The 15,145-nt window shown below is 28.3% G+C and overlaps 1 protein-coding gene across 1 annotated transcript in view; it reads left to right on the forward strand.

Annotated features, from left to right (window-relative positions):
• Positions 1–682: 682 nt before the first annotated feature.
• The window catches only part of LOC123294625 (cationic amino acid transporter 3-like), a 33,788-nt gene continuing 19,325 nt past the window's right edge, over positions 683–15,145 (forward strand). The window contains exons 1-2 of the mRNA XM_044875717.1: positions 683–732; positions 11,371–11,600. Coding sequence (XP_044731652.1) covers positions 11,375–11,600 — 226 coding nt within the window. The 5' untranslated portion in view covers positions 683–732; positions 11,371–11,374. The remainder of the gene's footprint in view (positions 733–11,370; positions 11,601–15,145) is intronic.

The raw sequence follows: 15,145 nt of genomic DNA on the forward strand, positions 1-15,145 counted from the left end.
ATTTAGTTTTTGATATTTTGAAAATGAAGTCAGATATCGAAAAATTGTATTCTTATTTTTCGTCTACATTCATGAAGTTATAATAAAATTTATCATCAAATTGAAAATATGGTACAAATAATTTCAATTACAAGTATACACTTGCCTTGGCGCTCGTACTACCTTAATCCCTATATCTTAGTTCAATAATGAAAAGAAATATTAGAAATTTACTCGTCTTAAAATAAACTCCAGATAAAGTTGCCAGCTCTCGTACCATATTAATACCTATACACAGATTTAGATACAGAATTTCATAAATAATAAACCTCATGTCAGTCAGTGGAGGTGGTTAATTATTATATCAAGGTAACTTACAACCAAACAGCGAGTCACAATAACCATTTGATGGTATACTTACTATAATTATTATTAGCTACTTTTACGCGGCTAAATGTTCTTGCCAACTTTTTAATTTGTTTATTAATCGGTAATATTGGATACGTATAGTTGTTGTTGTTTTTATTTAAATTTTAATACCTATGTGTTACGGTTGTTATTGATTTAAATAAAAAATAAAGGTGTTAAAAAAAATTTAATAGTTCGATAATTGTTGTAAAAAAAATCATTTTTCATATATAAATCAATTTTTAGTAAAAAATATCAAAATTTTTTTTAAGAAAATATTGTGTTTAGTGATAATGAAAAAATTTTAAGATTTTATTTTACCAAAAATTGATTTAAAAAAAACGTGTAAGTGTTTATTTTGTATTTTTTATAATTAGATGTATTTTACTTGTTAAAATATGATTTATTTTTTAAAATGAAAGGGCTATGAAAAATTTAAATTGTAAATTAGTGATTAAGTGTGAAGATTAGGTATATTTAATTTGAAATAAAATTGAAATTTATTATAATTATTTGAAAAAAATTAAAAACAAGTGAAAATAAACAATTGACTGAGTTAGATGTTGAAATATCCTGTTTAAAAAGTGTTGAATAGCAGTGCTTGCATTAATATTGTATAAACTAGAAAAGTTCAAGAAACCAACACAATTATGGCGGTCTTTCGGCCCCTGGATTTTTTTTGTTTTTCCAAAGACTGTTTCCAAAGACCACTAGTTGAAGTTACCTGCAAATTCTCAACTGCTTATCTTTTGTAGTTTCGGAGAGTCACCAAAGTTTGGTCCTAATTTACTATATAGTCTGCTTACACCTTCATTCTTCTGATGAGAAAAATTCTCAAAAAGTTGAAAGTTCTTTTTTTAAAATCTAGATAAGTTGGAAAAACCTGAAAAATTCATATTTCGAAAATAGATAAAATTATATGAAGATAGAAAAAGTTTCAATCACATATACCATTTGAAAAAAAAGCGGTCTAGGTGCGACCCGAAAGGTCCACACGACTAACTTCCCAGTGGAAAGGATAAACAAATATCATATGTTTTAATATTTATAATTTTTTTTTCATTTTTCCATGAAACCCCCATCGGGGGCTTTGCTCCATGCATCTCCCCAAGGGCTTCACCCCTTGGAACCCTAGCGTCCCTGCACCCCCATGACGTTAAAACTATATAAGTGATAATAGTAACAATTATACAATTTTTCATTCGGTAGGTACAAAAAACGGCTTGACCGATTTTGCTCAAAATCTAATCAGGTTTAAGTTACATAATTATGCGTTAAATGAAACTGGTCCCATGTCAATATCATCATTTTTTCTCGAGATATGCGAGCGGAAAATTGAATCCGAACATACATACGTACATACAGACATGTGCACACGCGGACATTCTTTTAAAAACCATACTATTCGACTCTAAAGGCCTTGAAACGTGAAGATTTGTCTTAATTTTCAATTTGCAAAATCGGACCCATTACCATAGCTATCCCACTGGGAAGTTAATAAAGGTTATTTGTGTTTTAAATCGAGCTTGAGCAAACTGCTCATAACGCAAGTGCTTACGGGTTAAAATAAGTAGTTTTGGATCTTTTAGCTTTGAGAATCGTTTAACTACTTTTGTGACAAGTGTTGCTTCTAATTAGCTTTATTTTATCTAGAAACAAAAAATTATTAGCCTGGCGAAAACTTTAGGCAAGCTCCAGAAACTTACATATTGCACTTAGAAGTTTTTAAATATAAACAATTTTTATTTTATGCTAAGGTTTTTCTGATATCGAATACATTAATTGCATAATTACTTATAGATAAAACACAATCTTTTGTGTTTACAAAATGACTTAGTTTTAAGTAAATTAATTTTCGGCTATAATAGGCAAAAAAAATAAAAAAATATTATGTCTTAACTTGTTGAATTAAGGTAAAGAAATCCACTAAAAAGAATTAAAAACAAACCAAATTTTTGTTTTTTTTTTTTATCAATTTAAAAACAAAATTTTAAATAATTTATATTTTACATAATAACTATTTCAATTAAATTCCAATGTAGATATCTAATAAAGAGTAAAATGTGTTTTACGCAATTTATTATTTATTATTTGATAAATTATGATTATTAATTTTATTCAAGCGAATAAAATTTATGTATTGTTATTAAGAAAGAAATGCTGTAATTCCCTCCGTATTTGTACAGGCTGGCTAATTTATTTAGGAAATAAATTTTTACAACAAAAATCATTCTGAGAAAATCATAAAAGTCTTAAATTTGCATTAAGTACGCACGACAAGAGGACGAATAACTGAATACCACTTCAACCGATTTTGATTATTCTTTTTTTAGTGATAAATTACTTAGTGTACTTCAGATTCACTAAAAATCACAAAATAAATAAAAAAAACTCTTAACAAAAAGAAAACTGACTTCAAAAGAAAAACTTTTCCAAAACAAATTAATATGAACTAAAAAGTAAAAAATAACGATAATATAACGTAGTTAAAATTATTGTTATTTTTGGAGTCGATGTCAGCCAAGCTAATATAGCAAACTGTTTTGTCATAGTTGTTTCCTTGGCTGACACCGACTCCAAGAATAACAATTAATTATGCGACTCCGACTCCAAAAATAACAAATATTTTGTGCATATTAATTTGTTTTGGAAAAGTTTTTCTTTTGAAATCGGTTTTCTTTTCGTTAAAATTTTTTTTTATACTATTATACCCTGTGTATATGTAATGTATAAAAAAGTATACTAAGTTTAGTCCTGAGTTTGTAACATCCAAAACATTATACAATGTTGAACATTGTATATATAATTTTATTTCAATTAATTGCTGATTGAAGTAAACTTTTTACAAATCATGTAGACAGACTCCCCATTGAATCCATGTTATTGTTAACAATAATTTGATATACTGGTTTTGTTTATAAATATAATACACCATAAAAAGGTGCAGTGTTCAATTATTATGTACAATTATAAATAATTTTTACTTCCGAATAGTTTTGATTCAAAGTTGTTGACCATGAAAAAAAATCATGATCAAATTATTTTTATTTATTTATCGATCGTTATTGTGTGAAACGTCAATATTGATTTAAATCTTTTATTTATCGATAACATAACTAATTATAGTAATTATAACTAAATAATATCATTGAAAAATACCTAAATCAATGAAAATCAATATTGAGTTGTATTTTTGGACGTCCCATGCATAATATGGTACGAGAGCTGGCAACGTTGTTGAGAATTTATTATAAAACGGTTGAATTTCGCAAATTTTTTTCCTTACTTAGGAATTAGTAGTGAAGAAGTACGTCTTGCATTTGAGTGCGGTTGTGTTAAGACAGGCTATGACAGGCTATGGCCAAATTTCTTTTCTTTCTATTTGTATATTTAAATATTTCATAGTTTCGTAGTTATTGATGCTATTCAAAAATTGATTTCACACGATGTTTTGGCACAATTACGAACGTCGATTGAGGAAATAAAAAATTTTTGGGACAAAAGCCCATTATAAAATTAAATCCTATGAAAATTACATGGCCACCTAATTGATTTCCATACGTTTTTTAAACGATTAGAATAATATCTGGCATTGTTTTAGCAACGGAAAAACTGTCTTAAAACGATTTTAAAATCAATAATTTTTACAGCTTTTTTCGGGAATGTGTACTATTTTAACGCAATTAACGCAACTGCTCTCTGGTGCCAAACGTACTTCATCTCTATAGGTACTAACATTAATTAATTTGCAGGGATTCGTTTCAAAATCAAAAATCAACATTCCTTGCATTTAAATTGCTGTGAAATTTCTATATTTTCTGTGCTGCTTTTTTAATATTTTTCTCTCAAGATGTTTGAATTTCTACTCTAAAATAAAATTTTTATTTGATACGTAGGAAAAATTTTAATTTTTATCTATACGTAAAGGTGAACTTTCACAATACTAAATTATACCTACACAAGGAAATATTTAAAAAAAAATAATTTTTTACCCACATAAATCAGAAGTTCAACCAACTGTAATGAAATTTTCCAAACAACATTGTAGGTGAAACCCCGCGTCTATGTTAATCTAAATAATCTTAAGAATTGGTGTTGGATATGATCTTAAGACTAAAGACCTTTCATATTTAGTTTGAGTAAATTATTTTAATAATTAAGTAGTTTGATACCCGCCCGCTTCATTGGGTCTAAAAGTACAAACCGACACTTTATAGCCGCCACTTTTCTTGATCTGACTTATAACCCTTCCATAACACTTGAAGGGATTGTTTTACGCAGCTAAAAGATAAGCACAATTTTTAATTTTTTTCATTGTAAAATAGTCATAATTCATTGAGTATATCAGAAAAGGTGGCCATGGTTTGATATTTACTATTTTAAATTTTTACACAAATCTTTCATTTATGGTTCAAAATCATGATCATAGATCTGTTCTACCTATGATCTTCAATATGAACCATAAATTTAATTGATTGATTTTTTTTTTTTTTTAAATAAATCTTTCTAAATTATAGCTAGTGTCCGACCGAAGCTTCGGCTTTGGCTTCGGCCACCTTCGGGCAAAAAAACCACCTTCGGTCAAACATTCGAAGCTTTGGCCGAAGGTTCTTAGCAAACGTCGGATTTGAACAAATTGTTCTAAATGTTATTATTTTGAAATAAATTTCAAGGTAATTTTTTTAATCATCTTTAGATTGACTTCTAGATCAACTTCTCAAGATCATAACCTCTAAACCAACTTCTAGAGATCAACTTTAATATTAACGTTTTAATGTTTTTAAACCTTCGGCTTCGGCTCGGCTTCGGCTTCGGCCGAAGGTTGTGGCGATAGCCGATTAATCGGCTTCGGCTTCGGCCTCGGCCAAAAATCGACGTTCGGTCGGACAATTATTATAGCTCATGTGTTATTCTGATGTATGGGCTATATTGCTGTATACAGTTTCATTAAAAAATCAATCGCTAGTTTTTGCGTGAAAGTGTAACAAACAAACATCCCTACTTTCACATTTATAATATATAGGGATAAATTATACAAAATTAAACTTTCACCATGCCTGTCCATCCAAAATGAAAAATCGAGCTAAAATTTTTTAATTTAGGATGTGAAAATTGATTTTGAGTTCGTAAACGAGCAAAATAGGTTAATCTTATAAAATATAACATGTAGCATAGATATATAGGTACCAAAAATGCCCCTTTGGAAAATAACAACTTTTGTTTAAAATATTTTTCGTAAACTTCATAGTTTTTCTGCAAGAGTTAATAGGAGCAAACCTTTAGTTTTCATTTTGTTCGAAACTAAACAAGATAGACGTTTAAAAATTGTAGATACAAAATTGAGACTAAACTTAATATACTTATAGATAGATTCCAAATAGGTGGAGGGCATAAAAGTAAGGTCAGGTATTGAAAAGTGTGTATACAGAATATTTAAACAATTAACTCAATTGTTCATTTGTTCAATTGTCAATAGATTATTTTAAATTGTTTTATTTCGATTTTTGGAGTGAATTTAATAACTTTTTCTGTCAGAAAGTAAAATCAGTTATTATTATTTTGTAAGCAGTAGATAAATAAAAGTATGCATATTGTATGATTGAATTTATAATGTTATATAAATAGCTATAAAATCAAAAATCCCCAATAGGGGTTTTCCTTATAGGTAGTTGAAATAATTTAGAAATTATTGAGGTAACAGTGTAACACAGTTTTTTTTTTTAAATTGTATTGCGCAGTTTAGTTAATTAAATATTTTTTAAATACCTAGTAGGTACTTATGATTTAATTATTAATAATGTCCAAAATTTTAACTCTTTTTACAAAATAAATGTGTTAAGGTAGTACCAGCATGAAATCACTTTTCGACAGATTTGGCCGAATTTTTTTTCTCGGGTTTATAATAGCTTTATTTATGAATTCCTGAAATTTCATAATTTTTGACCGTTTAGATCGCGAGATATTTAAAGACAAAGTTCGCGATTTTGAGGGTCATGTCCCATTTAAAGCATGTAAAATGTCCGGTCTCTCCAACTATTTTTTATGATATTATTATATTTATATTGAAGAAAAAGTAGAAAAAAATGTTTATACAATAAAATTCTAAAAAAATTTAGAAATTAATTTTCACTTTCGAGATATTAATTTTGACGTAAATTGATCGAAATTGGGACGTTGGCATAATTATTTCCCATTTTAAACAGTCAAAATTTCTGAAACTTTGGGAATTAATAGTAAGCATTATTAAATTTTTAAATTTAATTTTTCGTTAAATTCTGTCGAAAAAAAAATTGTACCATTGCTTTAACATAGAAACTGCAAATACCATGCTGGAACATCGTTAATTACATAAATAATATGTGCTACATTTTTAGGGGACCAATTTTGGGCATAATGGCTTAGACGAATTGAAAGGAAATTTTCTTTCTTGATTATCGTATGAGAAATTACACTTCTAATTCGTTGCTATTGGAAAACTTTGTTCACTCGCTTATTTGAGCGCAAAAAAATCAACTACAATGACGTATATATTTCAAAATTTATTTCTAGGAAAAAATATTTTATTTGACTATAAAAATATTTTTAATTAACAGGTATAGCTATTAATTTTATAAGGAAAAAAAATTAATAGCTATACCTGTTAAAGAACCGTTGGTTTATGACCTATCTGAATATAATTTTGTTGAGGCTATATTTAGAAAAGTTTACAGAGTGAACATCTAATTCTAAAAATTATCATGAAGAATAGTTTTACATAACCTTAAAAGCTTTTTCTAGAAAAGCTCAATATTCCCAACTTTTCCCTCCTTTTTGATTAAGTATTTTTGATAAAAAAACTATAAAAATATAAAATTAGTTTTATGAGATATCGAAATGTTTCAATTGGCGTGACAAAATCATGACTTAATATTCATCTAATCCGTAAAAATATTAAAAACACTTGTAAATATCACTCTTGAATAAGTTGAATGACTAGAAAATTAGTTTAAGCAATAATATGAATTTTTTTTTCATAAATATTTATGTAGGTTTAGGTATTACAATTAATTAAATATTTAATTTTAAACTGCTTCAAACCAGTTAATAACTTTATAATGAAGTTTCAAATACTTTTTTTTAAAATTTGCTGTGGCCTTAAGCTATAGTTTGTGTTTATTATTATTTTTTTGGTTAATTTATTGAAATGTTATTTTTTATTGATTTAAAAAAATCTCATTGATTTAAAAACATCCTTATGATAATCAAGTTCATATCAATGCATGTGTGCCGAAAAATGCCTAAAAATTTAAAAATTAACTGGTACTTTGCGTCTTCTGGTTTTCTTAAAATAAAAGCTTTCCTTTGATTATGGCGGTCCATAACCTACATCATTTTTGAGAGGTAAAAACACTTTTCACCCAACCAATTCATAACTTAAACATGAACTGTATTTCTAAAGTGAATTCGAAATTCTGGTGCTAGTGAGTGCTAGACTATAAATATCCATAACATTGACAAATATTTTTTAAAATTTTACCTTGTTTGTAAAAAAATAAAAAAATTTATTTTGTATAATTTATTTGTAAAATCACATTGAAATTATCATGAAAATTGATCGTAAATGTCCTTTCATTTCAATCCTTGCTTAAAGACGTTAATTTCAGTATTATAATATCAAGAAGTTCAAACAGTTTTCACCGAATAATATTTCACTTCTCCATTATAAGGGTATTGAAGAACTAATTCAACTTTCGTTTTTAGCTAATAGTCTAAGATCCCAATTAGGATCGACCTTCACCCATCTGTTTACCGGATGAAAGTTATTTTTAATGAATTATAAAATGTTAACAAATATCCCTGCAATGGGTTGCCTAAAAAAATGTGGTCCAGACTACTTTTAGTGAAAATATCAAGAGTAAAATTTTTAGAAATTTTTCACTGACTTGCATATCTTACGAATTTTGATCTACTCGAAAGTAAAAGCCATAAAGAATATGCAGCAGCTATGTTGTCTGCCTTTTTTCGTTCACTTTTATCGCATTTATACAAGTTGAAAATAGTAATTACGTGCATCTGTTAATTCATTGACTCGCATATCTAAATAAAGATAATTTTGTTACAATTACGGTGGCATATGATTGGCCACAAAATATTGGTCAAAAATAATGTTTACAAGCTTTCCAAGTTTTGATATTTATATTAAAAATGGTCTGGACCATATTTTTAAAGGCAACCCGTTACAGGAATATTTGTTAATATTTTACATTTCATAAAAAATAACTTTCATTCGGTAAACAGATGGGTGAAGGTCGACCCTAATTCGGATCTTGTACTATAACAAAATTCTACATTCAATGAGCCATAATGCCGAAAGTATTGTTTTAAACGGGATTGAATAAAACAAGCCATACATTTTTGCAAAAATCTATACATATTTTCAACTGCGATTAACTCAAAGAGTATGGGACTATTGCGAGAAAACTTTACAAGGCAGTTTTTTCTATAAATAAAATTTATACCTACTTGATTTTCTGACACTATTGACATTAAAGCATTTTGAAAATATCTATAATTTTTGTGAAATATTTTTATTATAATCCTTGAATATTCCACGACAAATTATTGCGTAAATATATTATTTCTAGTTAGACGCATTAAATATATTGCAATAATTCCTATATTTTTGTTTTTAAAACTAATTAATAAATTGCTAAGTCTTAAAAGATTTAAATATCGAGTAAAAATTGCATTAAAGATTAGATAAAAACATTCCTAGTGAATGAACTTTCAAGAATACGTCCTTAAAAGGATCAAAGATTCTATTTACAAGATTTAATTAGAAAAATTTTGTTTGAAACTTAAAAATAAATTCTACACTTTCTATACAGGGTATTTCAACAATTCACTCAGTCAATTATTTGTTCACCCTTGTTTTACTATGTATATGAAATATATCAAGGTATACTAAGTTTAGTTCCAATTTTGTAACGCTTAAAAATATTGATGCTATGAACAAAATTTTGCTATAGGTGTTCATAAAATCACCTAATTAGTCCATTTCGTTTTGTCTGTCTGTCTGCGCGTCTGTTATCACGATTACTCAAAAACGAAAAGAGATATCAAGGTGAAATTTTTATAGCGTGCTGAGGACGTAAAGAGTGAGGTAAAGTTCGTAAATGAGTAACATAGGTTAGTTGCATCTTGCGTCCGTAGGACCCATTTTCTTAACCGTTAGAGATAGAACAAAAGGTTAAATAACTTTTGTTTGATACATTTTTTCGTGAACATCACTGTTTACCCGTGAGAATTATGCGCAAATTGTATGTATTATATGGGTATATCAGGTATATGTGTGTGACATGTATGTATGTGTAATGTGACAGAGTAATCAACAGAGTCTATACATGGTATTTCAACAATTAACGCAGTCAATTTTTTGTTTACAGTTCTTTCTACCTAATTTCCATACGAAAAAAAATATCCAAAATTCAGTCGGGTTAAAATTCATTCTCGAAAACTTAACCCTCACTCGTATCAAGGTTCAAGGCATATTTAATTGTTTGTACATTTTGGTTTCAAAACAAAACAATTACCTTAATTATAAATTATTGTGACTGAATAATAGATAAATGATTATTTCATCTACGTGCGAAACAAATTTTTTTTTTTTTGATTCATGGTAATTAATTCATATTTTCTGTCATAAAATAAAAAATAATCACGTTTTATTAAATTTTATCTACCTACATTATTAGTTTTAATTGTAAAATAATAATGAATAATTCATTGCTTGGCCTTCGGTGAAAAGTGGAAAAATCAACTTTCGTCCAATAGTTTAGAAAATAGCATTGGATTACATGAATAGCCCCATAATAACACATAAATTAAAATTTACTTGTGCATCGCATGGATGATTTCCCTCGATTCTAATTTTTTGCTTGGTGGATAAGTTTAATCGAGAGTAAGCTTGCTATGTTTTAAAAAAATTTGCTTAGGTGTCGTCACTACATTTCTTAGCCTGTACTTGAAACATTGCTAAAAACACTCTCGATCAAATTACCTTTCAAACAAAAAGACAAAAAAAAAAATTCTAAATCAGTTTATTCGCTTACAAGCTACGATGCCACAGGCAAGCATACAGATACACAGATATGTTAAACTTTAAACAACCTCTCCTTTTGCCTGTAGTTTAAAAATAAATAGTTTGTGTGTGTGTACGTTTTATTTCACGCCAACACCAAACGTTTTTAATCGCCCCCACAACTTTCAATCTGACGAATATCCGCTTTATTGTGTTAATCAATGAAGGAAAATGCAAAAACCGGTTTGTCCGGCATTGAATTAAGGGATAGGTCCGTTGTCCATCAACTTGAAAATTGAGAAGATCGAAATGACAATGTATGCTGATGGACCACCAAGCCTAAAAAACCTTTAAAATTTCATAATTTTTATTTTGAAAATGTTGAAAAGTACCCAAAAATTTACAATTAACCTAGTATATGGCTTTGCTCCCTAGTATATTTAGGGAGCAATAGTAAAGAATTATGTCATAGATTTCATGTTCATTGCCGAGGGTGACAAACATGAAAGCTGAGTCATTCTTTACTTCTCGTGGTGCGTATACTATTTTTCTGCTCGACGGAGGAGAAATACGGCTACTTTGTTTAGCACAGTGGGGCGAAAGTTGAAACTTTCCCGAAAGGGGGAAAAAAATGACTGCTAGCCGAGAATCGAACCTCTGACTTCATGCTTCCGGAGTGATCGCTTTAACCACAGGACCACGATTGCAAATGTTGGTTAATTGATAGTGTGGTCATCTATGAACTTGGTGAAGTCACATATTTGTAGGAACAAATATATTTAGAAAACTTAATAAAGTCACGTATAAACTTTTTGATATTCTTCTTTCATCAAGGTTTATAATAATTTACATTTTAATCTCTTAATTTGGAATTAAGCTATTTCGATTTACTTATTTATTATTAAGTTTTTCTTTTTTTTCAGAGTGATGGAAAAATTTTATTCGGCATTATCTCGAAAAAAAACCATCGATGTAACAGATACAGGAACAAAATTAGCCAGAGTACTAACAATCACTGATTTAACGGCATTGGGTGTTGGTAGTACTCTAGGACTTGGAGTTTATGTTTTAGCTGGATCGGTTGCGAAAACCGTAGCAGGACCAGCTGTATGTCTGTCGTTTTTAGTTGCTGCTATTGCTTCTGGCATAGCTGGTAAGTATTTATCAAACGTATTATTTTAAATCTAATGAAACTCTAAAAATATGTACCACAAAATTTATACATATTAATTCTAGATTAACTTAAAATTAAGTCGATAAGGAAAATGAATAAAATTCACACAAATAATTTTCAAAATTGATAGTTTTTTTGTCTAAGAATTGAATAAATCAACAAATTGCCTTCTTTCAATTATAAATGCAAAAATTGCAAGAATATTACCACAAATCCAAAATGCGAATGGTATTGCTAATTGCTCTAATGATAAATCCTCAAATTGATTATCTGCTCTGGCCCGGTCAATAAATTTATAATCTTGTTCCCATTTAAAAACCAAACCACTTTGAACTAATTTACCCAAAATATTATTTAACCTTTCAAAAATTGGATGTCCTTTAATCACTAACATGTGCATACCATAAGAAAATACATCTTCATCTAATTTATAAACTAATTTACTTCCACCAGAGTTTTTGTAGTTGGTTTGTAAATAATAAATTGCTCCTCTGGCTGATTTTGCTAGCATTAAATCTCCTTTAGTAATTAGTCGATTTATGCAATACATACCATTATCGCATATAATTTTATTTTCTACAATACGTTTACTAATTTCTGTCTTATCCAATACCAAAGATTTTGTTGTAGTTGGTAAAAATCCAAATACATATTTTCGCTCTAAGGCTTCTTTCAGCGATTTAACCTGTGACGTAAAAATCGGTTCAGTTAAAATGCTAACTAATTCTCCTTGAAATGCTGTCAGCATTATAATACTAAAAAATAACCACATTATTCGAAGTGAACGTTTCATATATTTTTGAGAACGTGGAGCACAAACTGCGAAAAACAATCCAAATATGTACAAAGATACTTCTCCAGGATCACGATTAAATATTTTACACTCCATAAAAACAAAAATGCTTCCAAAAGAAATGAAGGTAATGGAAAAATATACCCATAATTCATTTGAAAAAACATAAACTATGTTTTGCCATTCCGCAATCGGATGTGCAACGGGTGCAAACCATTTTAAGTTATCTGATAAATAAGAAAAAGTACCATCAAAGTCTGAATCTTCTGTTTTGTTCCCATACCACGAACCAATTAATACATCGGCTTGTCTACGATATAAAACTCCTAAAGGATCCGTATATTGGCCTCTTTGTTTATAGCCCCACGCCGCGTTTATTAATGGATTATTAACCCATTCGACGGACAAATTTAAAACACTTGTAACAGTTTTGATTATTTTTGCTTCAATTCCAATACATCCGCCCGTCGTTATGATCATATTTGGAGGGTAATTTACTGGTAATATCCGAAGTGATAAAAAATTAAAATTTAAATAATTTTTCTCTTGAAAAACAAAACTTTCATTTATATTAAAAATTAGTTTATTTTCTTCATCACAGCGTCCAATATTATTTATAAAAGTTTCATATTTATTCAAATAAATTTCCGTCAAATCATTTTGCGTCCATTTTAAAATTTTAGTAATTTGTTCATTTTCCGGGATTAAATAAATAAAATTATTAATATAATAACTTTTTAAAAACCGTTCAAAATTTATTAAATCAATTTCATGATTTTTTTCAAAAATAAATATAAATTTTGCACGTGGATTCCATGATGAATTATAAATTAACAAATTCATTATTTTTAAATAATCATCACTAATTAAAATTAAATAAAAAGTTGCTCTTGAAATTATTTTATCTGAATTTATATATTTTTTTAAATTTTTATTAAATATTGCATTAAATTTGTAAATAATTTTAATATATTTCATATTAAATAAATTCTTATCAATGTAAATATAATCATATTTATTATTTGAATACTTTTCTAATATTTTTGAAGCACATTTCCAAATATTATTAGATTCCATTTTTGTTGAATTTGGTAAAATAAAATTACATTGGATTATTCTAATTAGAAATATTAATACAAATAAATTTATGAAAATTATGTTCATGATTTCATATGAAGTTTAAATAAACTATTTACATTTTTAATGTTTTAAAATGTATTAGTTCTATAATTGATGTCGTTTAAACCTAATATTGATGTAATGCTTTACGATAATTATGATATAGAGATAAACACATTTGATTTATATAAAAGCAGTTAAAAAGTTTTTATTTTTAAGTTAAATGAAATGAAAGCCCGTTAAAATACCTCACACTAATGGTAGGTCCACACGATACCAACTTCACACAGACTTTTATCGAAATTTGTCTGCGCAACAAATCAGTGCAAACAAAAGTCCGCATGATGGTAAAAAAGTCTGAGTTAAAAAAGTCTGAGCCCGAAAGTTGGAAGTATTCCCATACTAATGATAAGTCTCCACACACATTTCGTCATCATATTTACATGAACATTTTTACTCAGAGTTTCACTCTGTACAGATATCTATACAAACAATAGTCTGTATCGTGTGGACCCACCATAACAACATAGGAATTAGGTTTCAACAATATGGGTCTAACTTTGAGATTCAACTCTATCACCTAAATCGCTTTTTAGTAATACATACAAAAGTGTGTATCTGCATTACAGTGACCTAGTTTTTAACCCTAAGGAAGATATATTTGCTACAAAACTTAAATTTTTTTCTTAAATCAAAAATATATGAGATCTATCATATTCATTTATAGTAAAATACAAAGAACAAGTGAAATTTACAAAATTTAAAAAACTCTTTTGGATTTTTGGAAACTTAGCTATAAAATGTTATCAATCGAGTCGGTTTGACCGTTTATGAGCTACGGGCTATGCCACTGAGAAACACTTAGACGTATAGATAAACACTTTAAACTTATAGCACTCCTTCTTAAATCATTATCAAAGTGATGGCCAAGGACATCAGGTGAGATGAAAAGGATACTTAGAGAGCTATCATTTTTTGGGACAAATTTTTGGAAATATTTTAATTGTAATTGAAATATTTGAGTTGAGTTTGTTCTTTAAAATTATTGTTTCGAATTACTTAATTATTTTACCATTTCTATGTTAAAATTATATGTCATGCCTTTGCCAAACTGAATCGGTTTAGAAGATCATCGCCAATTTTTTAGATTCTTCGGGTACGAAATTTTAATCTCGCACTTGAAACATAGCTGAGAACATTCTCCGTTTAGATTAATTAAGAACTTTCAAATGAAACCAAAAAAATTAAAATCGATTGCCACAGACAGACAAACATACAGACACACACATATAGCGGTCAAACATATAACACCCCTTTTTTTAGTTCGGGGGTTAAAAATTAGTTTTATCAGTGATTTATTTTCAGTCAAAATCATGTTTCATTGCTTGGAGGGCAATCACATATAATATTCATAAGCTTAGAAAGGCCGGGCCTTCTTAGCAAACCACGTATTGGGACATCATACGAAACATTATTCAATTGTAATGAATTTCTGGTATAAAAAAGTAATTATCAAATAAAAAACAGAAATATTCCGGCCATTCAATGTAAAAATAGCCCGATCATCCTAGTCAAAAAAAGTGGCCAACCTCGGAATTTAACGGAATACGCT

The sequence above is a fragment of the Chrysoperla carnea genome, chromosome 3, assembly GCF_905475395.1.
Source record: "Chrysoperla carnea chromosome 3, inChrCarn1.1, whole genome shotgun sequence".
NCBI classification, from domain to species: Eukaryota; Metazoa; Arthropoda; class Insecta; order Neuroptera; family Chrysopidae; genus Chrysoperla; species Chrysoperla carnea.